The sequence below is a fragment of the Perognathus longimembris genome, chromosome 1 (genome assembly GCF_023159225.1).
Source record: "Perognathus longimembris pacificus isolate PPM17 chromosome 1, ASM2315922v1, whole genome shotgun sequence".
In the NCBI taxonomy this organism is placed as follows: Eukaryota; Metazoa; Chordata; class Mammalia; order Rodentia; family Heteromyidae; genus Perognathus; species Perognathus longimembris.
This window is the reverse complement of record NC_063161.1, coordinates 144,197,196-144,221,536: the sequence shown is the minus strand read 5'-3', so window position 1 is coordinate 144,221,536 and position 24,341 is coordinate 144,197,196. Positions and strand designations below refer to the sequence as shown.

The 24,341-nt window shown below is 46.9% G+C and overlaps 2 protein-coding genes across 11 annotated transcripts in view; both read left to right on the top strand.

The window, feature by feature from the left end:
- The window catches only part of Wdr31 (WD repeat domain 31), a 30,787-nt gene extending 22,709 nt beyond the window's left edge, over positions 1-8,078 (top strand). For 7 of the 8 annotated variants that reach the window (XM_048339494.1, XM_048339503.1, XM_048339512.1 and 4 more), the window contains 7 exons: positions 537-611; positions 3,458-3,602; positions 3,699-3,799; positions 5,095-5,162; positions 6,129-6,270; positions 6,499-6,661; positions 7,718-8,078. In XM_048339494.1, coding sequence (XP_048195451.1) covers positions 537-611; positions 3,458-3,602; positions 3,699-3,799; positions 5,095-5,162; positions 6,129-6,270; positions 6,499-6,661; positions 7,718-7,878 — 855 coding nt within the window. In that variant the 3' untranslated portion in view covers positions 7,879-8,078. The remainder of the gene's footprint in view (positions 1-536; positions 612-3,457; positions 3,603-3,698; positions 3,800-5,094; positions 5,163-6,128; positions 6,271-6,498; positions 6,662-7,717) is intronic. The other variant, XR_007210020.1, reaches the window with a different exon arrangement.
- Positions 454-23,799, top strand: Rnf183 (ring finger protein 183). Of its 3 annotated transcripts, XM_048339650.1 has the most exons (4): positions 454-463; positions 12,228-12,230; positions 18,479-18,493; positions 22,898-23,799. In XM_048339650.1, exon 4 carries the CDS (start codon positions 22,936-22,938, stop codon positions 23,518-23,520), a length of 585 nt encoding a protein of 194 aa, XP_048195607.1. In that variant the 5' UTR covers positions 454-463; positions 12,228-12,230; positions 18,479-18,493; positions 22,898-22,935; the 3' UTR covers positions 23,521-23,799. The 3 variants fall into 3 exon arrangements, with proteins under 3 accessions (XP_048195607.1, XP_048195602.1, XP_048195593.1); XM_048339645.1 differs by lacking the exons at positions 454-463; positions 12,228-12,230 and adding an exon at positions 19,634-19,727 and having other exon boundaries at positions 18,025-18,493; XM_048339636.1 differs by lacking the exons at positions 454-463; positions 12,228-12,230 and adding an exon at positions 21,659-21,853 and having other exon boundaries at positions 18,026-18,493.
- The last annotated feature ends 542 nt before the right edge of the window (positions 23,800-24,341 follow it).

Here is a 24,341-nt window from a genome sequence, read left to right as displayed (position 1 = left end):
TACTGTGGGTAACTCTGCAGAAAATGCTTTAAAATCAGAGAAATGCTTATAGTAAAATATTAAAATAAGCAACTAGGAAAAGAGTGGAGAGAGAAATTTTGACAGTGATTCTCTTTGGCAGATGGGATTGTGGTGAGATTTTCAAAAATTTTAAAAAAGCAATCTGTTTCATAGTAATGTGAGTATACTTGACAGTGTTGAACTGTGCATTTAAAAACAGTTGAAATAGTAAGCTGGGCACTGGTGGCTCACACCTATCATCCTAGCTACTCAGGAGGTTGAGATCTGAGGATCATGTTTCAAAGCCAGCCTGGGTTGAAAAGTTCCTGTGAGACTCTTACCTCCAGTTAACCACCTGAAAACCGAAAATGGAGCTGTGGCTCAAAGTTGTAGAGCTCTAGCCTTGAGAAAAAGAGCTCAGGGACGGCACTTGGGCCCTGAGTTCAAGCCCCATGGCCAACCAGTAAAAGAAGAATTAAGAGAAAATGCAATACAGTAGTAGCCTTAGTGAAAAACGTTTTCCTGACTCTTTGCAGACAGTTGTAGCCTATAATTGGAAAACCGGGAATGTGGTGAAGAGGTTCAACGGACATGAACGTGAAGTCACCAAGGTAATTGCCAAGTGATTGTTCTGAGGAGATCTGGAACTGAATAGAGAATAAATAGCAGACAGTGCAAGTGACTAAACATTCCTTGTTGAGGAGAACTTCCTGTGATACTTTCTAGGCTGACTCTGGGAAGAATGGAACAGAGCACCAAACAAATGAATTGAAGAAATCTATACACAGTAGAATATTATTCAGCCTGAAAAAAGCAATGACGTTCTGAGTATAGAACCAAATTGAGGGGCTGGGGATATGACCTAGTGGCAAGAGTGCGTGCCTCATATACATGAAGCACTGGGTTCAATTCCCCAGCACCACATATGCAGAAAATGGCCAGAGGTGGCACTGTGGCTCAAGGGGCAGAGTGCTAGACTTGAGCAAAAAGAAGCCAGGGACAGTGCTCAGGCCCTGAGTCCAAGCCCCAGGACTGGCCAAAAAAAAAAAAAAAAAAAAAAAAACCCCAAACAAAAAACAGAACCAAATTGAGTTCTTTCAGTGGTAGAGTGCCTGCCTAGCAGGCCCTAGCACTGCAAATAAATTAATAAAAAAAAAAAAAGGAAGGGAGACAGAAAGAGAGAAAAAAAGCAAGTAATAAATGAAGAGAGGCAAGAAAGGAAGGAAGGCAGGAAGGAAGCAAGGAAGGAAGGAAGGAAGGAAGGAAAGAAGGAAAGAAGGAAAGGAAGGGAGGGGAAGGAAATTCCAATACCTATTACCATGTGGTGAGTGCAGAAAGCATTATGCTTAGTGCAGGAAGCCAGGCAGGAAAGGGCAAATACTGTAGAACCCCTTTCATGAGGTGCTGAGGAGAGTAGAATGAAGTAGTGGTAACAGGCATGGAAGAGGAGAATGTCAGAGTTTTAGCTATGGTGAGAAAACTCTAGAGACGTGTGATGATGATGATTGTACAACACCAGGAATGCGCCTAATAGCCCTGAATTGTAACTTAGAAATGCTTAAAATGGTAACTTTTATTATATATATATTTCTGTATTTATATACATACTTGTATATATAGAGAAGGGGGGAGGGAGGGAGAGAGGGAGAGGGAGAGAGAGAATATACTGTACCTACAGAAAAATACCATGGACTATTAGAACAGAAATAAAGTGAGCCTGCATTCTCAGACAAATTCAAAAAGAATTCAGGAGTCTGGATGGTAATATCAAAGTTGCTTATAAAGAAAAAGTATTAAATGGCTAGATGTCCCATCTACTCAGGAGGCTGAAGCAGGAAAGTCATGAGTTTGAGGCCAGCCTAGGAAATACAGCAAGATTTCACCTCAGAAAACAAAACAAATGTTAAGTGGAACAGAGTCGACTCCATTTGAATTGATTGCAAGTACAAAAAAAAATGCCTGTCGGGGCTGGGAATGTGGCTTATTGGTAGAGTCCCTGCCTAACACGCATGAAGCCCTGGGTTCGATTCCTCAGTACCACATACACAGAAAAGGCTGGAAGTGGCGCTGTGGCTCAAGTGGTAGAGTGCTAGCCTTGAGCCAAAGAGCTCAGGGACAGTGCCTAGGCCTTAGATTCTCCTATCTCAGCCTCCCTAGTAGCAGGGTGTGTGTGACACAATATCTAACCCCTTTTTTTTCTGTGCTTCTAGCCACTATTTTCAGAGTTTAACTTCTTCAAAGTTACTCTTGTTCACAAGATAACTGCTGTAGATCCAGGCATCATATCTGATCTCAAGGCTACAGGAAGGAAGAAGGGGTAAAAGCAAAAACTGTACCTACCAACCCCGTACAAAGAGATTGCTAAAAGTGCCTTTTCCACTTAAAGGCATTGGTACCTCAGTGTTCAAGGAGGTTGGGAGATCTGTATCTGTAGTTGAGCACATTGCTGTACCCAGAAATATAGAGATTTTATTAATAAGGATGAGAGGATGAATACATGAATGCACAAAAATCGAGAACGAGGGGTTGGAGGTGTGTCTCAGTTAATAGAGCCCTAGCCAATGAGCAAAAATATCAAGTACCAAGTTCAAGTCCCAGTCTTGGACCAAAAGAAAAGAAAGGAAAAGAAAAAATCCTAGATGAGATAGTAGCAAATTGAGTCTTTGCTAAAAGAACAGCATACTATGACCAACTGAGCTTTCTTCTAGGAGTTCAGCTGTGGTTGATATTAGCAAATAGGTCATTAGGGTCTTCTGTATTAACTGTCAAAGGAAGAAAAAAAAAAAACCATGATCTTAGTAGATCAGACAGGCAGCTTCCGTTCCAACAGAATCCCTTGATAATGTAGACAAGAAAGATCTTTATGTGATTAAAAGAGTATAAAGCCAGGCACCAGTTGCTCCCTCCTGTAATTCGAGCTACTCAGGCTGAGATCTGAGGTTCACAGTTCAAAGCCAGTCCAGACAGACCATTATCTCCAATTAACCAGCAAAAAGCCAGAAGTGGAGGGGTGGCTCAAATGACATGGAGCCAGCCTTGAGCAAATAAAGCAGAGCAAGGGCACAAGGTCCTGAGTTCAAGCCCTAGTATACACACACACACACACACGCACGCACGCACGCACGCATGCACGCACGCACACGAAAATGCCTCTTTGAAGACCAGGTGGAATGAAGGTGATTGCAACACAAAGTAGTTGATGAGAGGAACACAGCAGAGCTATGTGCTCCATAAGCCACACTGTGCTCCACTTGGAATAGAGAGGGAGAGAGCCCAGCATGGAGGCCGTCTGAGGGGGGGAGAGGTCTGTAACATTGAGGACGGTGCACTTGCATTCCCAGTGCAAATGTAGTAGATATTACACGTAAAAAGTGGGAGGGCGTAGTAGTGATGCAGATTTCACAGTCAAAACCGTGAGTACCCGGGCTACTTCTGTTTTCACTTGTCTCCTGAGCAGGTGGCCGTCGTTCCCAAATCCACCCAGTTCTTCAGCGCCTCTCGAGACAGGATGGTCATGATGTGGGACCTGCACGGCGCCTCACAGCCCACGCAGCAGCTGTGTGGCCATGCCATGGTGGTCACCGGATTGGCTGTGAGCCCGGGTAAAGAAAGCAGCTGTCCTCCCACCACCCAGGTACCCCCCAGCTCCCCCAGCTAGCGCCCTCTCATAGGCTGTCTTCTCACCTTTCCTTCCGAAGACTCATCACAGCTATGCACTGGCTCACGGGACAACACCCTGCTGCTGTGGGACGTGGGGACCGGGCAGTGTGTGGAGAGGGCGTCCGTCTCCAGGAACCTGGTACGTGTGCAGGCCCTGGCTGCCAGGACCAGCAGAGATGGGGTGGGGGAGCAAAGGGAACATGAATGAGCGCTGGCTCCGGACTCCCTGGCCTCTCGGCATTGTTGGCTTAGATGAGCTCTTGAGTCTTCTGCTCTAGAGAATGATTCCACTGGTTTATACTGAAATTTAAAATGCTAGCTTCATCATTGTGTTTGCTTTTTTTGCCATTCCTAAGGCTTGAACTCAGGACCTGGGCACTGTCCCTGACCTGTTTTTTGCTCAAGGCTAGCACTCTACCAGTGCCACTTCTGTTTTGTGGTACACTTCTGTGTATGTGGTACTAAGGAATCAAACCCAGGGCTTCATGAATGCTAGGCAAGCACTCTACCACTAAGCCACATTCCCAGCCCAGGGTTTGTTGTTGTTTTTTAAACTCAGGGCCTGGACTCTGTCCCTTAGCTTTTCACTCAAGGCTGGTGTTCTGTCACTTGAGCCACTTCTAGCTTTGGGTGGCTAATTGGAGATAAGAGTCTCACAGATTTCCTGGCTGAGCTGGCTTCGAACCTTGATCCTCAGATCCTCAGCCTTCTAAGTAGCTAGGATTACAGGTGTGAGCCACTGGTGGCCCACTCCTTATTCATTCTTGAAATAGAACTATCCCATTCCTCCTGTGGAATCCCTTCTAGAGTCAGTTAGCTAGGCATGTTGTGTGAGGAGCCAGGGTTCATGATGAAGGACAGGCCCCTTGTCTTCAGGAGCTCCCAGCTGATGTGTCCAGGGTAGCTTAGAAGGCGGCTCCTCTCCCTGTAACGTTGTATGGAAATGAGCATTCCTTTTCCTGCGTGAATACTTGGCTCTGTTGTTTTCCGGCAGCAGGCTAATGTGTAAATTGCACAGCCTGAAGGATCAGTCAGACCTGACTTCAAACCATATGTTTGTATAGGTTTTTTTTTTCATTTGTTTCTTTTGTGGTGCTGGGGACTAGAATCAGAGTCTGGCATATATTAGGCAAGCACTGAATGTCTGATCTCATCCCCAGCCCTGGTTTCAGACTGCACCTGTCACTTACTAGTTCATCAGGCATTCGCCACTCGCTGGGGTCACACACCAAAAGGCCAACCTTGCAGGTTTGCCACATGCCTTTGAGAGTACAGAGATGGCCCAGCTACTGCCAACCAGCAAGGCACAGGCAGAGGCACAACTCCCAGGAAGCCAGACGTACTGGCTGAGAATCTGTGACGAAGGGGCCGTTCACTGGATGACAGCAGAGGACGACTTGGTATGGAGAGGGGCTGAAGTCTGGCTTTTTCCAGGTCACCCATCTGTGCTGGGTCCCCAGAGAGCCCTACATACTGCAGAGCTCAGAAGACAAAACCCTCAGGTGGGCTACTGAGCAGCAGTGGAGGTGTCTCTGGTGAAGGTTTGTGGCTCCCACGCTTCCATGACTGCATGCGCTCTGCTTCTCATGCCATGGACTTTTCAGAGCCTCTCACCCCTTACCCCTTGCTAGTGTGCTCTCTCTCGCTCTCTCCCTCCCTCTCTCTCTCTCTTTCTCTCTCTCCCTCTCTCTCTCTCTCCCTCTCTCTCTCTCCCTCTCTCTCCCTCCCTCTCTCTCTCTCTCCCTCTCTCTCTCTCTCTCTCTCTCTCTCTCTCTCTCTCTCTCTCTCTCTCTCTCTCTCTCCCCCTCCCCCCCTCTCTTTCTCATTTGGCCCCATGGCCTTCTGGGTCCAGACCCAGGATGCCAGGAAAGAGGTCAGTAAAAGGCCCGTGTTCTGGGTGGTTTTGAGACAGCTCCTATCGTGTGATGCGTCCACATGGACCTCAGATCAGTCGTCTGCTCATCTCCCCTCTGAGGCTTCGTGACTCCCTTTCTCAGCCATCCAGCCTCTGTTCCCCTTCTCAGGAATCAGGGTTCAAATCCACAACAGGTGGGTCTGTAGTTTTTAGTCTCAAGAGTGTGACTAAAAACCATCAAAAGTATAAGAATGAGACAAGAGCAAATGAACCTCTCTTCCATGGACTCCACAGTCAAGGTGGGCCGAGGCCCTTATCTGATTCTGGAATGATGATGCTATCTCACAATGGGTATCTTACATCCCAAAGGACCACATTAACTTGTTAAATCAAACCCATGGTCCAGATTTCTGTTAGCTGATCTCAGAGTTGAAAGAAGTCACATGCAGTTCATTTGTTCTTTCCTGTCAGCCTTAGAGTTGTAGAGCTCAGTCTGGTTTGTGCTGCTGTGTTCGGGCAGATCCAGACATTCCATTCTGACTTTCATGTTAGATAACTGGTGTGTCTCGGTCAGGCTTACTACAAAGCCATTTCCTCTCCTCATTTATTTCAGATTGTGGGACAGTCGGGGGCTGCAGGTAGCTCATACGTTCCCCACAAAGCAGCACATTCAGACCCACTGTGAAGTCAGCGTGGATGGATACAAGTGCATCTCCTGCAGCAATGGCTTTGGGGGTGAAGGCTGTGAAGCCACAGTAAGACATTGTGTGGGGTCACTGGGCCAGTGAACGGGTGATGGGATAGCCAAAGGTAGGGAGTTTGCGTAGCTGCCTGAGTAGGTAGGTGGAGGGAACAGGTGGCCCCTGAGAGGGTGGATTTTGCTGGATGAAGCAGGTGTGAAATAGAGGAGCATGTGGGCATGAACTGCTCGGCGTCATGACTTTTGCATGAACTGGTCAATGTCATTTTTTTTTTTTTTGCAGCTGTGGGACTTAAGGCAGACAAGAAACAGAATATGCGAGTATAAAGGACATTTCCAGACAGTTGCATCCTGTGTCTTTCTACCAAGAACATCAACCCTCATGCCTGTCATTGCTACCTCATCCCATGACTCCAAGGTGAAGATCTGGAACCAAGATACTGGAGGTAAGGAGTTTACTGTCAGTGCTTCTCAAAAGACAGGAAGTAGCTGGGTGCTGGTGGCTCACACCTATAATCCTAGCTATTCAGGAGGCTGAGATCTGAGGATCATGGTTCAAAGCCAGCCAAGGCACAAAATAGACAAAATACTGTGAGACTTTTATCTCCAATAAACTACTCAGAAAAAGCTGGAAGTTGGTGCTGTAACCAAGTGGTAGAGTGCTAGCCTTGAGCAAAAGAAGCTCAGGGACAGTGCCTAGGCCCTGGGTTCAAGCCCCAGTACCAGCACTCCCTCCACAAACTTAGAAAAGGGTATAAGAATCGTCACTTTCTTTTTTGGTGGTACTGGAGTTTGAGATTAGGGCTTTCTACCTGCTAGACAGGTTGTCTACCACTTGAGTTCTTTTTTAACTCTACCCACAGCTTCTTTTGCTTTTGTTATTTTTCCAGTAGGGTCTTTTTTTTTTTTCCTAAGGCTGAACTGCAGTCCTCCTGTTTATGCTTCTCATATAACTGGGATGGTGGGGCATACCATTGTGTCCAGTTTATTGGTTGAGATTGACTCTCACTAACTTTTTGCCTGGGCTGCCCTTTGTTTTCCATACTCCTGATCTCCACCTTTTGAAACAGTCCCAGTTGTGCAAGAACATACTTCTTGGTGGCAGAGATCCTGTTTGGCTTGATGCCATTCTCTGCAAGTTAGATTTCCCCATTGTGTGGAAGCAGTGGGCCTTTCTCCTCACTGAGACAGCCATGGCGCATGCTCCGTTCCTGCAAGGCTCATGAGGACATCATGTTTCATATACAGTCACATGCTGCATGGTGTTTCAGTCAGTGCCAGGCCACATGCACAGTGGTGGTCTACACCTCGTGGTCATAAGTAGTGGCCTGTCCTGTCTAGGCTTGTGTGTGTGTGTGTGTGTGCGCACGCACATGTGTGTGTATGCTATGATGTCGTTCAATGTAGTTCCCCAATGATGCTCTTTCTTTGGGAATGGTTAAACACTGCATGAATGGATGGCACTCGTGGCCTAACCTGCTGGTGCCCCCTTCTTCCCCTAGCCTGCCTTTTCACCTTGTCTCTGGATGGATCAGGACCTCTGACCTCCATGGCGGTTGGTGACACCAGCTTCTTGTTGTGTGCAAGCTTCCACAGAGGAATTCACTTGCTCAGAATGAGCCACAGCCAGGCGCTGGAACTGCAGGAAGTGGCGGCATTCTAAAGCCAAGAGACGCCCACTGGACAATAGCAAACTGTGGCCCTCCTTCTTCTGTGTGGCTTTTGTTTTCCATGTTGTCTCAGGGCAGTGGAACGAAGGGCTGGGGTTCTTTCTTAGGTGGATCAGTGTGCAGTCAGTTTAAGTCCCATGGTTCACACTCAGGTTGAGAAAAGGACAAAAGTAATTTCTCCGAGTTAAATCCAGTGCAATCTTTTTAGTGCCCTTTTGGGATTTGTCAATATGACCGACTGGAGGCACAGCTGTGGTAGGCCTCTATCTGTGAGAGTAGAAATAGGAGTTGTCAGTGAGCTGGCCCCTCCTTGGCTCCACCAAAGGGAAAGCCAGTAGGGACAGAAAGCCTGTTTCCGATGCCTCAGAAATGATGGAGGGGACTGGGAACGTGGCTTAGTGGTAGAGTGCTTGCCTAGCATACACGACGTCCTGGGTTCAATTCCTCAGTACCACATACACAGAAAAAGTAGAAAGTGGTGCTGTGGCTCAAGTAGTAATGTGCTAGCCTTGAGCAAAAGAAGCGCAAGGGCAGTGCCCACGTCCGGAGTTCAAGCCCCAAGTCTGGCAATAAATGAATGAATGAATAAATGAATGAATGATGGAGATAGGACAGGACAGTGCTGCTCCAGAGAGGAAGTACTGCTGCTCAGCCGCATTAGAGGGAGGGAGAAGGAAAATCCCTGGCCACCATCTCTGCTCCCTCCCTGGTTGCATGCAAATGAGCCCAGAGCTCCACACAGCCAGCTGTCCCTTGAATAAGAAAGAGACCAGAGACCCAGAGCTTCAGAGATAAGGCCCAGAAACTTTAATTTTCAACTTGAACATTTTTACTTAGATGTATTTAAATAAACCATCACCTCTATATGTAATTGATGTGTATGTATGTGTGTAAATATGCACACAGATATATAACTTCTTGGGAGTGGTCAGCCTGAGGCACAGGCAGTGTCTCTGCAATACAGGACATAGAGGAGAATTTGGAGGATCGTGCCTTCTCCAGTGAGGAGGCCAGGGTGTTAGGTCATTCCTCAGCCTGATCTCAGAAGTTCATTTCCTTTTTCCTTTGCTTTCTTGTCCCTTTCCCTCCCTCCCCCACTAGGTTTTGAACTCAGGGCCTTAAATTCTCACTTAGGTTTTTCTACTCAAAAAGCCCATTTTCTCCTAGGGAAAATGGAGTCATTCCTGCCTTCAGATGAGCCCCACAAGAAAGACTCCGAGGCCTGGGCTCTTCTCTTCTTGATGAGCCCCAGCCAAAGAGTTTGCCTTTGTCTTCTCGGGCCTCACCTGTTCCTGATAGCAGCAGTGTCTGACAGCTGTGACCCTCTGCCCCTCCCCAGGCTGCCTCCCATATCAGGAATAAAGTCTATTCTCAAGCTAGTGCAGTCTGGCACGAGTTCAAGGCTCCACAGCTCTATGTAGCTGAGTGGCCTTGGTCAAGTTCTACAGTGTCATTTCCTCAGTGGGGTTCACCGCCTATGGACTGTTGTGAGGACCAGACAGACTGAATCAAATACTGGGCAAGCAACTGGTGGCTGTCATCCTTTATTTCACCCTTGTCCAGACTGGATGGCTCTTTTCCACAATAAATGCATATCAGCCCTTCTTCCATTCCTCTTACATCCTGTGTTCTAACCCTCTCTGGCCATTTGATTTTGTCAGTTCTGCTATCCATGCTATCCACAAGGTGGGAGAGAAAGTTACTTCCTTGAACACCTACAGAGAGCCTAAGGTAATGATTCTCCTGACAGTTTGAGGTTATTGTCATTTCACAGATGAGGGAGTTGAGGCTCAGAGACCTGCACTCTTCCTCATCACCACCACAGAGAGAGGAGGAGCCAGTAAGAGAGAGGAAGAACTGAGACTTGGATCTGATTCAGAGCTGGAGCATTTCCTCTGCCCTTTGTGCCTGATGTCACACAGCTTTGCTATTTGTCTTAGAATGTCCATAGACCATGACATGTTTTTGCCTCTTTGAGACTACTTTTTTCTTTTCCTTTTCTTTTTTGGTGGCTTGAACTCGGGGCTTCACACTCACACTTAAGTGGGTTTTTTTTGTTTTGTTTTTTCCCCCCTCAAGACTAGCACTCTACCACTTGAGCTACAGCTTCACTTTCAGCTTTTTAGTGGATAGTTGGGCATAATACTCTCACAAACTTTCCTGCCTAGACTAGCTTCAAACCACACAGTCCTCAACTCTTAGCCTCCTGAGAAGCTAAGATTACAGGTGTGAGCCTATAACTTCCCTAATCTTTGCCTCATGTACAGCTGGGATTACAGGCACCTGCCGCTGCACCCAGCTTACTTTAATAACTATATCTTCAAGGTGGACAAGTGGAACACACTTGAAATCTCAGCTGCTTGGGAGACAGGCTGAGGCCTGACCAGGCAAAATTACAGAGCCCTATCTCAAAATCACTCATCTTAAAAACAAGAGAAAGGGGGATGGGTATTGGTGTGTAAAGTACTAGATTCCATTCCCCCTACATCAAAACAAAAAAAAAATGTCTTCAAAAGGACACTCATCGCAGCTGAGCATGGTGCATCAACTTGTAATTCCAGCACTTGGGAAACTCAGGCAGGAGTTCCAGGTCAGCCTGAGTTACATACCAAGACCTTGTTTCAAAAATAATGCTGGGCTAGCAGTGACTTACACCTGTAATCCTAGCTATTCATGCAGCAGAGATCAGAGGACTCCAGATCAAGACCAGCCTAGGAAAAATGTTTTGAGACTCCATCAATAAATATAAAACTCGATTGAAAATGAACAAATGTGAAAAGGGCTGGAGATTTGCTAAAGTGGTAGAGTGCCTGCCCAGCAAGTACAAAGCCCTGAGTTCAAATCTCAGATGTTTTTATTGTTGTTGATGTGGTGGTAATGTGTGTGTGTGTGTGTGTGTGTGTGTGTGTGTGTGTGTGTGTGTGTGTTTAAAAGATAGGACAGTATCCAAACTGGCCTCAATTTTTTAATCCTCCTACTTCAGCCTCCTGAGTGTAGGAATTGTAGGCATGTTTCACCACAGCTGGCCATGCAGATGTTTAAAATGAGGCTGTATGAAATGTTATCTAGGGGCTAGGAATATGGCCTAGTGGCAAGAGTGCTTGCCTCATATACATGAAGGCCTGGGTTTGACTCCCCAGCACCACATATATAGAAAATGGCCAGAAGTGGCGCTGTGGCTCAGGTGGCAAAAAGAAGCCAGGGACAGTGCTCAGGCCCTGAGTCCAAGGCCCAGGACTGGCAAAAAAAAAAAAAAAAAAGTGAAATGTTATCAACTGAAATGTTTGATCAAGTGAAATGTTTACAACTGCAAAGCACAGAAAACAAAACAGCTCTGTACAGCATTACCACATTGTTAAAAATACATCCAGGGCTGGGAATGTGGCTTAGCAGCAGAGTACTTGCCTAGCCTGCATGAAGCCCTGGGTTTGATTCCTCACCACCAGACCATATCTTTAAAATAACCAGAGCAAAAAGGACTAGAGGCATAGCTCCAGTGATAGAGCACATGCCTAGCAAGCACCCTGAGTTCAAACCCTCGTACCATAGACAACAACAAAATTCTGCTAGTTCATTACTTATAAGTTCCACCTTCTACAAGCTTCTAGAGCATGGACATAAAGAAGTGAAGTTCTTTGCAAGTGTTTAATAAGAATGGCCATGGGGATGGGAAGTGCATGCATAGCTTTATATTTGAAAGGAGATCTAGACCTTGTGGCTCCTGCAAATCAGATTAATAAGGGCTGGGAAGTAGAACTACATTGGTATTTCTAACTTTATTAAAATAATACAATCTTTAAGGAAAGTCAAATAACAATAAAACAGCCCAGATCCAAAATTCCCACTCTGAAAATCCAGCTGTTCATATTCGATTTGGTGCCAAAACTTGACCTGATCTTTGGGGCATTTATTCTTTTTGGTGTCAACATTTATAATAAACTTCAGAATATTGTCTCCAGTCCCATTGGGGGAATTACTTAATATAGGGTAAGCGCATGGAAAGATTCTAGCATAGGAAAACATCTGAAGCCATACAGGTTTTGCATAGGAGGTTGTGATTTACCATTCAAATTCTCACGGGGCATATGGCCAGCCAGGGCTGCCCGTTCTCACGCTGGGAGTCCCTGGCCCCATCCAGGGTATGGAATACAGGACAGGAACACCTGTAAAATACCTGTACATGTAGTTCCTTGGGAAATACCTGTGACCCTCTTAGAGATGAACCTAATCAGTTTGAGTCACAGAGAACGGACTGGAGGCCTTTCTCTCAAGTCAGTGTTGCTCATACTTCAGTGTGTCTACAGTTACCCAGGGCCCTTGTAAAATGCAAATTCTGCTGCAGGGGGTCTCCTGGATAACCATCACTGAGCTGCTGGAGTGGAGGTGGTCCTTGCCCCCTCTCCCCAGCCCCAGGACTGGCTTCCAAGTGGAACATCAGCTGATCAGAAACTGTCTCCCTAGGTGTTTCCTCCCCAGCCTCCATCGCCCATCCCCCCTGCCCACTTCTGCATCTTCCCCAATGGCCACCAATGCCTCCCAATCTCCACCTGCACTGGGTCTCATGACTCACACTGCTTCCAGGGACTGCTTAGTAGAGCACTTTTCCAGCTGGCTGCCTTGCCCCCCAAGCAGGAACTAAATTAGTTTAACTCTCAAATTCCTGACATGCTTCCACATCTCTCCTGGTTATCTCTCCCAGCAAAAAAAAATTTCCACTGTTTGCAGAGCACTCATTAGCCGTGGCCACACACAAGTAGCTGGACGGTGCTGTTCCTGCTAGACAATTAGTGACCTGGAAAGGGGTCAGGCTTATTTTAAGTCTGTTTCCCTGCTTATAGTGCCCCACCTGCTTTCCAGATTTGGGTTCTGGATTCTTTGGGTGCTGACTTAACTTCCTTCCTATCATCTATTTATTTTATTGGGTTTAAGTTACTACATATATTTTCCATTGCACATTTTAGCCTTCACAATGCTTAACTTTCTAAGTGAACTTTCATACTACAGAAGCAATACATCATGGGCTCATATATTACTAAAAAAACAAGTGATACATATTAATTTGAAGTTTTAGAAAACACAGTTAAGAAAGCAGTGGAAAAAGGAGTGGTCATCGCTTCAGAGAGAACCATAACTAATAACTTGCCTCATGGCTTTTCAATCTTCATACGTAAATTTTGCTTTGTCAAACCTGGCTCATATTACATACAACATTTGTGAACTGCTTCCCACCCCCCATTTGTATAGTATATTTTGACTTTTTTTGTAAGTCAATAAAAGTTCTAGCAAATCAAGGCCATTAATAAGGTTCTACCTCACCCCAGTCAGAATGGCTAGCATCAAGAAAACGACATGCTGGTGAGGAGCAGGAAAAGAAAAGAAAGGAAGCCTCATACACTGCTGGTGGAGATGTAAAATTAGTGTGGCCACGATGGACATGGATATGGAAGTTCCTACTGGAAATGGAGCTGCCATATGACCATACTATACCACTCACAGGCAGCTGTCAGAAGGAACGCAAGTCAGCACACAGCAGAGATGCCTGTACGTCCATGTTCTTAGCAGCCCTATGCCTAACAGCCGAGCTGTGGAACCAGCCTAGATGCACTGCAACTTAGGAAGGGTAAGGGGGATTATGGGAATATAACGAAGGGGCAAACTTGCTCAAAGAACACTTGCACCTTTGGGATCACAAGGAAACCCCGTCATACTATTAATATATACGAATTCAAAAATAAATCAAAAGGCAGATACCAGTGGCTCACACCTGTAATCCTAGCTACTCAGGAGGCTGAAATCTGAGGACTGCAGTTTGAAGCCAGCCTGGGCAGGAAAGTCTGTGAGACTCTTTATCTCCAATTAATCAGCAAAAAGTCAGAAGTGGAGCTGTGGCTCAAATGGTAGAGCACAAAAGCCAAGTAGAGTTCTCAGGCCCAGAATTCAAACCCAACCGGCACAAACATAAATAAATAAAAATTTAAAATGTTGCACGTGTACACAATGGAGTATTATTGAGCAATGAAGAAAAATGAAATTATGAAAATAGATTAGGAATTAGGAAAATAGATGTCACTGGAGACTATCACGTTGAGTGACATAAGCCAAGCTCAGAAAGACACGTATCACATATTTGTCCATTTATATAGAATCGAGACCTTAAAAAAACACATGATTTTAAATTGAGGACTACTTAGTCGAAGGAACCAGTGAAAATAGGGAGTGATAAGAGAATGGACATAATTGAAGCATAAGAATAATGAAACCCTCTAAAACTTTCAAAAGGAGAAGCAGGGAGGAGGATTAAGAAGGACTGAGGTAGGGCCTCTGGAATGGCCCAACTGGTAGAGCACTTGTCTTGAAACCTACGGCAGGTGCCAGTGGCTCAGGCCTGCAATCCTATTTCCTTGCTAGCGGAAGCAGAAAAGTCCTCGAGCCTCCATCAACAGAAGAAGCTGAGCATGGTAAGCGTCCCTTCCATCCCACCTACATCAGAACGTCTGAAATAGGTAGATTGTGGTCCAGTATATACCCAGTCAGGAAGCAAGACCAGATCTCAGAAATAACCAGGGCAAAAGAAAGATCTAGAAACCCAGCTAAGACTGTAGTCTGTAGGCATGAGCCACCAGTGCCTGGCTTTATGCTAATAAATTTTTTGAAAAATCTTTCACAACATCATTTTAAATGATTGTCTAGCTTTCTACTTAACTGATGGGCTTTCAGGTTGTTTTCCACATTTGTGGTTAAAATAAAACTACAATGAACATCTTCAGCCAAAAGATACCTTTTGTATACTTGGGGGGGGGATTTAATTATTAAGCCAAGTATATGAACTTCTTCATGGTTTTGCATGACTATTGCTACACCAGAAAGCATGACTTCCAGAATCTCAAAACACAAATGAGATCTTAGAACTGAAATGGTATTATGAAGCCCTGCTCACCTCAGTTAACTGGAGAGCAGAGAATTCCAGAACAGAGAAGAACCTGCAGGCCACCTGTCATCCCCTCTGTCACCAAGCTCAGAAATAGCAAAGAGAAAAACGTTTTTTTTCCTTAGATTAAAAAAAAATTAACATTTGTTAGATGTGTAAGAGGTGTTTCATTGTGGTGTATCATACATGCACACAAAGTACCCCACCAAACTCACCCCTGCATCACTACCTCATCCCCTCCCCCTTCCTAAATCAACTTCATCGGCTGGGTACTGGTGGCTCAAGCCTGTCATCTTAGCTACTCAGGAGGCTGAGATCTGAGTACTGCAGTTTGAGGCCAGCCTAGGCAGGAAAGTTCATGAAACTCTTATCTCCAACTAACCACCTGAAAATCACAAGTGGAGCTGTGGCTCAAAGTGGTAGAAAACAAGCCTGGAGCTGAAAGAGCTCAGGGACAGCGCCCAGGCCCTCAGTTCAAGCCTTACAACCCACAGAACAACAACAAACCACACCAGGCCCAACAAATGATGATTAGAGAAAATATAGTCCATGCACAGGAAAATGGATGGGGCCAGAGCTTATCATGTGGAGTGAGAAAAGCCAAGCTCAGAAAGCCAGATCTCAAATGTCCTCACTCGTGTGGAATTGAGATTATATGTGATTGTAACTGAGGGAGACAGGGAAGGAGAAGGATGGAGGAGTGATATTGGAATGCATTGTGTCTATATATGTAGATATTTTGAAGGACCTCACTGAAAACTGTTATATCGTAAGGGTAAGGAGGATGGGGAAAGAAAAGCAATAGAAATTTGCTTTACTCATCTAAAATGTCCCAAACTCCACAGTTTTACCTCACATAACTTGGCTAAACTTAGAACTAAACACGATTACTAAGGCCAGTCACCCATGGCTCATGCTTGAGTAATCTTTACTGCTCAGGAGGCTGAGATCTGACAATCTCGATTCAAAGCCAACCCAGGCAGAAAAGTCTTCTCTCTAATGAACCAGCAAAAGCTGGAAGTAGGGCTGGGGATATAGCCTAGTGGCAAGAGTGCCTGCCTTGGATACACGAGGCCCTAGGTTCGATTCCCCAGCACCACATATACAGAAAACGGCCAGAAGCGGCGCTGTGGCTCAAGAGGCAGAGTGCTAGCCTTGAGCGGGAAGAAGCCAGGGACAGTGCTCAGGCCCTGAGTCCAAGGCCCAGGACTGGCCAAAAAAAAAAAAAAAAAAGCTGGAAGTAGAGGTATAGCTCAAGTGGTAGAGCACCTGCCTCAGGCTCAAAAGCTTAAGGACAGAGGCCTGGCCCCTGAGTTGAAGCCCAATCAGTACACATGCATGCGAGTACATACATGCACATGTGTGCGCTTGCGCACACACACACACAATGACTAAGTGTAACCATTTCTGACTCTTCCATTTGACAGTTACATATTTTATTTTTATTTTTTATTTTTTTGCCAGTCCTGGGGCTTGGACTCAGGGCCTGTGCACTGTCCCTGGCTTCTTTTTGCTCAAGGCTAGCACTCTACCACTTGAGCCACAGCACCACTTCCGGCTTTTTTTTATATATATGTGATACTGAGGAATGGAACCAAGGGCTTCATGTATATGAGGCAAACACTTTTGCCACTAGGCCACATTCCCAGCCCAACATTTATATATTTTAAAATAAAGGATTATGTCATTAAGGGATTGGTTAGGTAATTTATGGTGCTGCCATTGAACAAAAGACAACCATTCCAAAACTGAAGCAAACTAGCTGCTAGTACAGAAGGCCAGCTCTGCTACATTACTGTTGGGAAGAAAGAAAAGGAATAGCTATCTCCATGAAGCACATCTGAGGAAATGTGTGCAGATTTGGGGTGTGCATAAGACATCTCTGGAAAGGCAAAAAACAAACAAGCAGAAACTGAGTGGCTGAGTCTTTACTGAAGCATCAAGCCTTTCCTCAGCTTCAGCTGAATAGCACATATTACCTATTCAGAATAAGGTGAAACTAAAACTTCAAATGGGTACGCAGGACATCTGGGTACACCCACCATCAGATACATCTACTTATTTATTTATGTTTATTCAAATGCAGTTGTAAGGATCAGTGAAGGAAGGAGTAAGAGGATCATACGTACAAGGAGGATGTTGAGAGAGTAAATTTAGGTAAAAAGATTTTTTTTTTTGGCCAGTCCTGGGGCTTGAACTCAGCACCTGAGCACTGTCCCTGGCTTCTTTTTTGCTCAAGGCTAGCATTGTACCACTTGAGCCACAGCGCCACTTCTGGCCTTTTTGTATATATGTGGTGCTGAGGAATGGACCCAGGGCTTTATGCATACAAGGTGAGCACTTTACCAGTAGGCCATATTCCCAGCCCTCTAAATCACTTTACATACACACATATATATACCCTTGTTATTATTAGCAAGGAGACACGATGAGGAAACATTGAGCATGCTCAGGATACACAGAGTTTTATACTACATTGTAGATGCTTATGTCATTTTCCCCATAAGGGCTGCCCAGCTTCTGTTAAAGACATAGTGCCTTTCAACAAATCTCAAATGTTCACGTTATCACATAAATTAAGCACCTTCACTTTCACCTGGATCAATGGGTTTCACGTTTTTGGGGGGTGGTGGTGAGGAGGGAGATGTATTTTCACAAAGTTAAGGGCAGGGATGCATAGATTTAAACACAGTGGACCACATGCAGAACTGACCTTGAGCTTCTCCAAACCAACAGAACTATATCATGTGTACATGGGAATTTAAATTCTTGTTGAAATTCTTTTGATTGAAAAAAAAAAACCTTTTTCTTTTTACCCTGCCTGGTCAAAACTACGTGTAATAAATCTACAAATAAGGTGAGGCTATTGTGCGTACAGTTGCATTTCTTTTTTTTTCATTATTTGGCTGTTGTATTATAGTAATAACTAGTTAACACTGTGTTTCTGAATGCCATTCTCTGCCTTGCAATCTCTTTGTGTATTATCTCATTAATGTCTCCATGTTCATGTGAGGAAACTGAGGGCGTGGAGAAGTGATGAATTTGCTTTCTTTGTGGCTAGCAAGTAGTGTCTGGATTCTCAGCAGTCTCTTGACCCTGACCTAGATGTCTGACTTGGGGGGGAGGGTGTCCCCTCTCCTCTTGTTTATGCCTACTTCACTGTCTGCTGTTCAGATTTTTTTGTACTTTGCCAGAACTCTGTGTTTTCACGTCGGGCCTCAGCACAGGAACGCACCTGTGTCGACCTCAGCTTCCTGGGGTATCCTGGAAGCCACCCTGCCTTCCAGTCAAAGTCCAGGTGGCCGGCCTGGAACAGGTGAGGGCTGTTGGATGGACCACCAGGGCCCAGCCCCACCTGGAGCAGAGGCCAGCAAGGCTGAGTGAACTTCCTTCTGCCTGCTCAGAGAAATAGCAAAAGTGACTCACAGGAAAGATAAGAGACCACAGCAAGCTGCCTGGGTTCCCAGCAGGCGCTGACAGTCCAAAACAAGAAGGAAGAGGGCAACCTGCCAGAAAGCAGGACTAGAGCTGGGAGTGCTATGCAAATAAGGGAGAGGGCAGCCCCCCCCAGGGGAGGGCTCAGTCCCCCAGGGGAGGCCAAGGAAGGCAGCACCAGCACTTGCCTGACGTCTGCACTTGAGGAGCTGGAGGAGGCCAAGTGTGAGCCTCGGAGGAAGCAGGTAAGGAGATATAGAGGGATCATGGACGCCAGGACCACAGGGACCGAACCCTAACAGGCACCATCACCCAGAGAGTGAACTCCAGGCTAGGAGGAAGGCTTCTGGGTCACTTTATTTCTGGGGTCATCCTGGGGGTTGAACTCAGGGTCTTGTGTTTGCTAGGCAGGCAGGGAACTGCCGAAACACATCTATAGCTTATTTTTGCATTAGTTATTTTGGAGTCCGTTGTCACTTTTTGCTTGGGCCGGCCTGGAACTTTGATCCTCCGGATCTGAGCCTCCAGTGTAGTAGGATCACAGGTGCACACCACTGTGCCCAAGGTTTTTTATTGGTTGAAAGGAGAGTCCTGCAAACCTTCTATCTGGGCTGGCCTTGAACTGCAACCCTCTTAATCTCTACATCCCGAATAGCTAGGATTATAGGCATGAGCCATAGAACCTAGTTTCCTGGGTTTGCGTCAAAGACTTGACATTCTTCAGCTCTGAGCCTTGACTTCTCCATCTATAGAATGGGAGGAAAACACTATGCAAATATCAGTACCTGCTGTCTTCTGCTGGCTCATTAGAGACAGCAGACCTAGGAAGTGGGCTCACCGGGCCTCTTTCACACAGAAAGTAAAGTTAAGGCAAGTCAAGCCATTTGTTCAGATCAGTGGGAAAAAGAAGCTGGGTTTGGAGCTTGCATGCTTTTACTCCCATTCTGTCTCCTTTCATAGGGAATCACATGGTTTTAGGCAAATGCAAACAACTTGGTACAAGTCAATTTTATACTATTGAGGTGCATTGTCATATGGATCCAAGGAAGGATGGGTCCCCGTTGTAATCTGTGAAGTGTTGTCACTGTGTCTGCTCCCCATCTCTGTCATCTTGGTGCTGAACACACTGGGGGGATACCACAGGCTTACAACTTGACAACGACTTGTTCTTAAACAAGGTGGTGACTGTGGGGTGATGTTCAGGACTTACTGTCACTGAGCTGTCCCGTGAAGACTGGGGGGAGAGGAATCTTTGGTCAATCCGTGGCCAACTGTCTCCTGAAGACGCTGGGCTCTGGCCAGCTGAGCCTGGAATGCCTGAGGGAAGAGTGCTGCTAGGACCTAGGCAATGGTTACCACCCTGTCTCTTGAACAACCTTCTACAGTTTGGCCACAGAGCTCCAAAGAATGAAGAGCTGCCTACAGTTCAAAAGACCTTTGAGGATAGTAAGACAAACTTAACTGGAGGGAAGTCAGAATTTAAGCCAAAACCTAACCACAAACACCTGTTAACATTCTGTTGTTTATCTTTCCAGATATTTTTTCCCATTGTGCATATATTTAGTGTGTGTGTTGGGGGGGAAGTGTATTGGGACTTGACCTCAGAGCCTGGGTGTTGTCCCTTAGATTTTTCACTCAGGGCTATTCGCTCTAGCACCTGAGCCACAGCCCCACTTTTTGCTTTTTTCTGGCTAATGGGAGATAATAGTCTCATGGACTTTCCTGCCCAGGCTGGCTTCGAATCATGATCCTCAGATCTCAGTCTCCTGAGAAGCCAGGATTGCAGCCGTGAGCCACTGACACTTGGCTTGTGCTTGTATTCTTGAAAGTAGGATTATGTTGCAATATGGTTGAGTACTGTTTTTTTCCATTTGATGACATTATATCATAGACGTATTTCCATAGTAAGAATTAGTTTAAAGGCTGCACAATCTCGTCCTCTCTCTCAAATTCATTTGCAGTAAGACCATCTTTGGCCTTTTAGAACAAATGCAATGCTTTACCCTTTTCACTTGGGCTCTAAGAGCTTCACTACATCTAGTCTTCTTTTCACAACGGGAAACTGAGGCATGGAGAAGTTAAATAACTCAACTGGACAGGGATGTCATCACAGACAGTGGTGTCTGAGGTCATGAGCCTTGACATGAACCTATGACCAATTTTCCAAGATGTCCGCTCCTACACCCCCCAGCCGATGGACTAAGGCTCTGCCTTCATGACTAGCATGGAAGGAACTAGAAACCCAAAGGCAGGGGCCCCAGGGTGCCCAGCACTACCTGACAACTGGGCGAATCTTTTTCTGTCTCTACCTGCAAAAGGCAATGATAGAGAAATAAGTTTTCATTTTTTTCTCCCCAGCAACTCAACTCTGCAAATTTAAATGACCAATCAGAGCCACAGATCAAAGCTCATTGTTTTTTGGTTGGGGAACCAACTGGGCAGCTTTCCCCTTCCTCCCACCCATCCTCTTTAAGTTCCTCAGGTTGGCAGAGTAGCAGCCCTGGAGCTGTACGATCCCAGCCATTGACCACCTGTGTTCTAAGAACAGAGCAGAAGGCAGCAGGTTTGCTCATTCTGGTGGGAGCTACTGAGGAACATTCAAAGATCAGCAGGAAGCTAAGCACTGGTGGCTCATGGCTGTAATCCTAGGTACTCAGGAGGCTGAGATCTGAGGACTGAAGTTCAAAGCCAGCTCTGGCAGATGACTCTTACCTTCCATTAACCAACTGCTGGAAGAGGAGGGGATAAATGGTATAGTGTCAGCCTTGATGAAAAAACCAAGTAAGAGCATGAGGTTCTGAATTCAAGCCCCAGTACCCCCCCCCCTCAGATATCAGCAGGGGACCAAGGGGCCTTACTGAACCAGATAGTGGAGCTTTTAGGTTGTGAAGTAGGTGAATTCCCAGCAAAAGAAGTGCAGGACAAGCAGCCCCTTGGTGCAAGGAGCAGGTTTCAGCCAGTTGTAGAAAAGAAATGAGGGGGACTGGGGATATGGCCTAGTGGCAAGAGTGCTTGCCTCCTATACATGAGGCCCTGGGTTCAATTCCCCAGCACCACATATACAGAAAACGACCAGAAGCGGCGCTGTGGCTCAGGTGGCAGAGTGCTAGCCTTGAGCAAAAAGAAGCCAGGGACAGTGCTCAGGCCCTGAGTCCAAGCCCCAGGACTGGCAAAAAAAAAGAAAAAAAAGAAATGAGGGGCCCAAGAAAGGAAGCCCAGAAGATGCACTTTCCTGATAAGCTGGAGAGAGGAAATTGCCTGCCCTAGGTTTACAGGGTTGGGGATTTAGGTTTGGAAAGAACTGCCCACAGACTTGGTTGCCCAGCCTTGGTGTGTGTTTTGGGGGAAATCCAGGTCCCCTACCTCCCAGCCAACACCTGGGCAACTCCCCTGGCCTTGGCTCCTGGCAGGTGTGCTCCAGAGGCTGCAGCCCCAGCCACCTGGCAGCTTCAGGTGCCGTGATCGCGTGTGCTGCCATGGAGACAGCCGGGGTTGGTGGAGAGAAAGCGGTTTCCCAGAGCGTTGGGGATTCCAGAGAGGAAGCAAACAGAGCCTCAGGACCCGCAGGGTAGTCCACCAGCCCTCCTCCAGCCCCTGGAGCCCAGGTGGGTGTCCTGAAGTTTCCCCTGGACAAAGCAGCACGGGGGAGGGGCAGCCAGGGAGGCGGAGGACAGGCAAGAGGCACAGAGAGGCTCATTTGGGCACTAGGGCTGGGCAGCCTCGCTGAGGATTTCTGGACAAGGAAAACGGCCAATCAGTAAGCCCGGCTTGCTATTTTTCCTTAGCAAAGGGGACCCATCAGGCAGTTCACAAAGCCCATCTCCACCCTAGGCAAGGATGTGAAATTACAGGAGTTATCTGCCCTCCAGCAAACCCCGAGTGTGGCTTGCCCTCCTCCTCCCTGGAGTCAGGGAAACACTGGGAAACACAGGGAGCAATTTTATCAGCCCCAAAGCCTGTGTGGGGCGGGGGCAGTGCCTTGGAATAGGAGCTCCATCCAGTGCTCTGGTGGGGACACCCAGGCCCTTGCCGAGGGAGAGCTGTGGAACATCCCACTCAACTTGAGGGCTTAGGAACTGGACAATCTGGAAAAAAATGCTTGTATTTTGTGCCAGTTCTGGGGCTTGGGCTCAGGGTCTGGGTGCTGTGCCTGAGCTTTTGTGCTCAAGGCTTTACAACTTGAGCCACAGATCCACTTGTGGCTTTTTGGGGTTTTGGTGGTTAATTGGAGATAAGATTCTCATGGACTTTTCCTGCCCAGACTGGCTTCAAACTGCCTCCAGAGTAGCTAGGATTATAGGTGTAAGCCACCCGTGCCCAGCTAGGAACAACATGCTTTTGCCAGTCCTGGGGCTTGAACTCAGAGCCTGAGCACTGTCCCTGGCTTCTTTTTGCTCAAGGCTAGCACTCTGCCACTTGAGCCTCAGCACCACTTCTGGCCTTTTCTATATATGTGGTGCTGAAGAATCAAACCCAGGGCTTCATGTATACAAGGCGAGCACTTTACCACTAGGCCATATTCCCAGCCATCCATAATGCTTTGGGCCAACATTTCTTCACCTGTAAAATGTAGAAGAGACCATTGAAATCCCTGGCAGTGAAGGCTCAGAGCATTATGGGTGTGTCTTCGCTTCTTTCTCCTGTGTCAGGCCATTTCCTGTGAGGCCACCTGGTGTGTTGTCTGAGGATGGCTGAGCCCCAGGGCCAGGAGCTGGCAGCTGAGTGCCCTGTCTGCTGGAACCCTTTCAACAACACGTTCCACACCCCCAAAGTGCTGGACTGCTGCCACTCCTTCTGCATTGAATGCCTGGCCCACCTCAGCCTGGTGACTCCTGCCCGACGCCGCTTGCTGTGCCCACTCTGTCGTCAGCCCACTGTGCTGGCCTCAGGACAGCCTGTCACTGACCTGCCTACAGACACAGCCATGTTGACCCTTCTCCGCCTGGAGCCCCACCACATCATCCTGGAGGGTCGTCAGCTCTGTCTCAAGGACCAGCCCAAGAGTCGCTACTTCCTGCGCCAGCCTCGGGTCTACACACTGGACTTAGGCCCTGAGCCTGGGAACCAAATGGGGCCTCTCCAGGACATGGCTTCCGCCACCAGACCCAGGCCTCTCCCCCTCCCGCTCCCCAGTCATTACTCTCTGAGAGAGTGTTTCCGAAATCCTCAGTTCCGCATCTTTGCCTACCTGATGGCTGTCATCCTCAGTGTCACACTCCTGCTAATCTTCTCCATATTTTGGAGCAAGCAGTTCCTTTGGGGTGTTGGGTGAGCATGGTGGTCCCCAACAAGGAAACACACCTTTCTCCGTGGCTGCTGGGGAGAGGGGACTGCAGAGTCTCATTTGGCAGTCATCTTTGTAGGATTGCTCATTTCACAACCCAGGGATCAGCTAGGCCCTACCACGAGAGGAGGAACCCTCCAAGAGGGGTCCTGGAGGGCCGAGAAGGGGGTCTATGGCAGCAGAGCCATACAGCAAGTTGTGCCAAAGGCTGGACAGTAGGACTCAGGAATCTGCCTAGTCCAAATCCCAAGTGGGATTTCTCAGTGGAGTGGCCTTGGACTTAGTTCATATTGTGTGGAGTTGTTCATTGCATTAAATATTTGCTAAAAAGAATATTTGGAAAGAGAATGTTGATTTGGTGGTGCCTGTCTCCTTTTTTCCAGCCTGCTTTTAGATATCTTGCCACCAGCCTGAATTTAAATGGCCTGCATTTATTGATTCTATAACCGTCAATTGGGCAGATATAGAAGAGAAGGGCAGATGCTACGGGGGCCACAGGTGGTACGTGGTACGTAGGGCAGGGGGAGTCTCTTTCAGCAGGTTCTCTTTGACAAGACAACATCGTATTGAACAGTTTTTGGAGTGTTGTCAATCCTGGTAAAGGAAACCAGGATTGATGGACCAGCAGGGATCTGGGACTTGAGAAATAATGTCTTTACTCCTGGCAGGTGCGGAGGCCTTGATTAGACCCCATACAGTAGACAGTCTGTTCCTTTTCTGCAAGCACTGTATGTAACTCTGGGCTCAAGAGCTAACACAGAAATCCTGGCAGAGGCAAAGCTTTGGCTCTCATCCCAGCCATAGTAAGC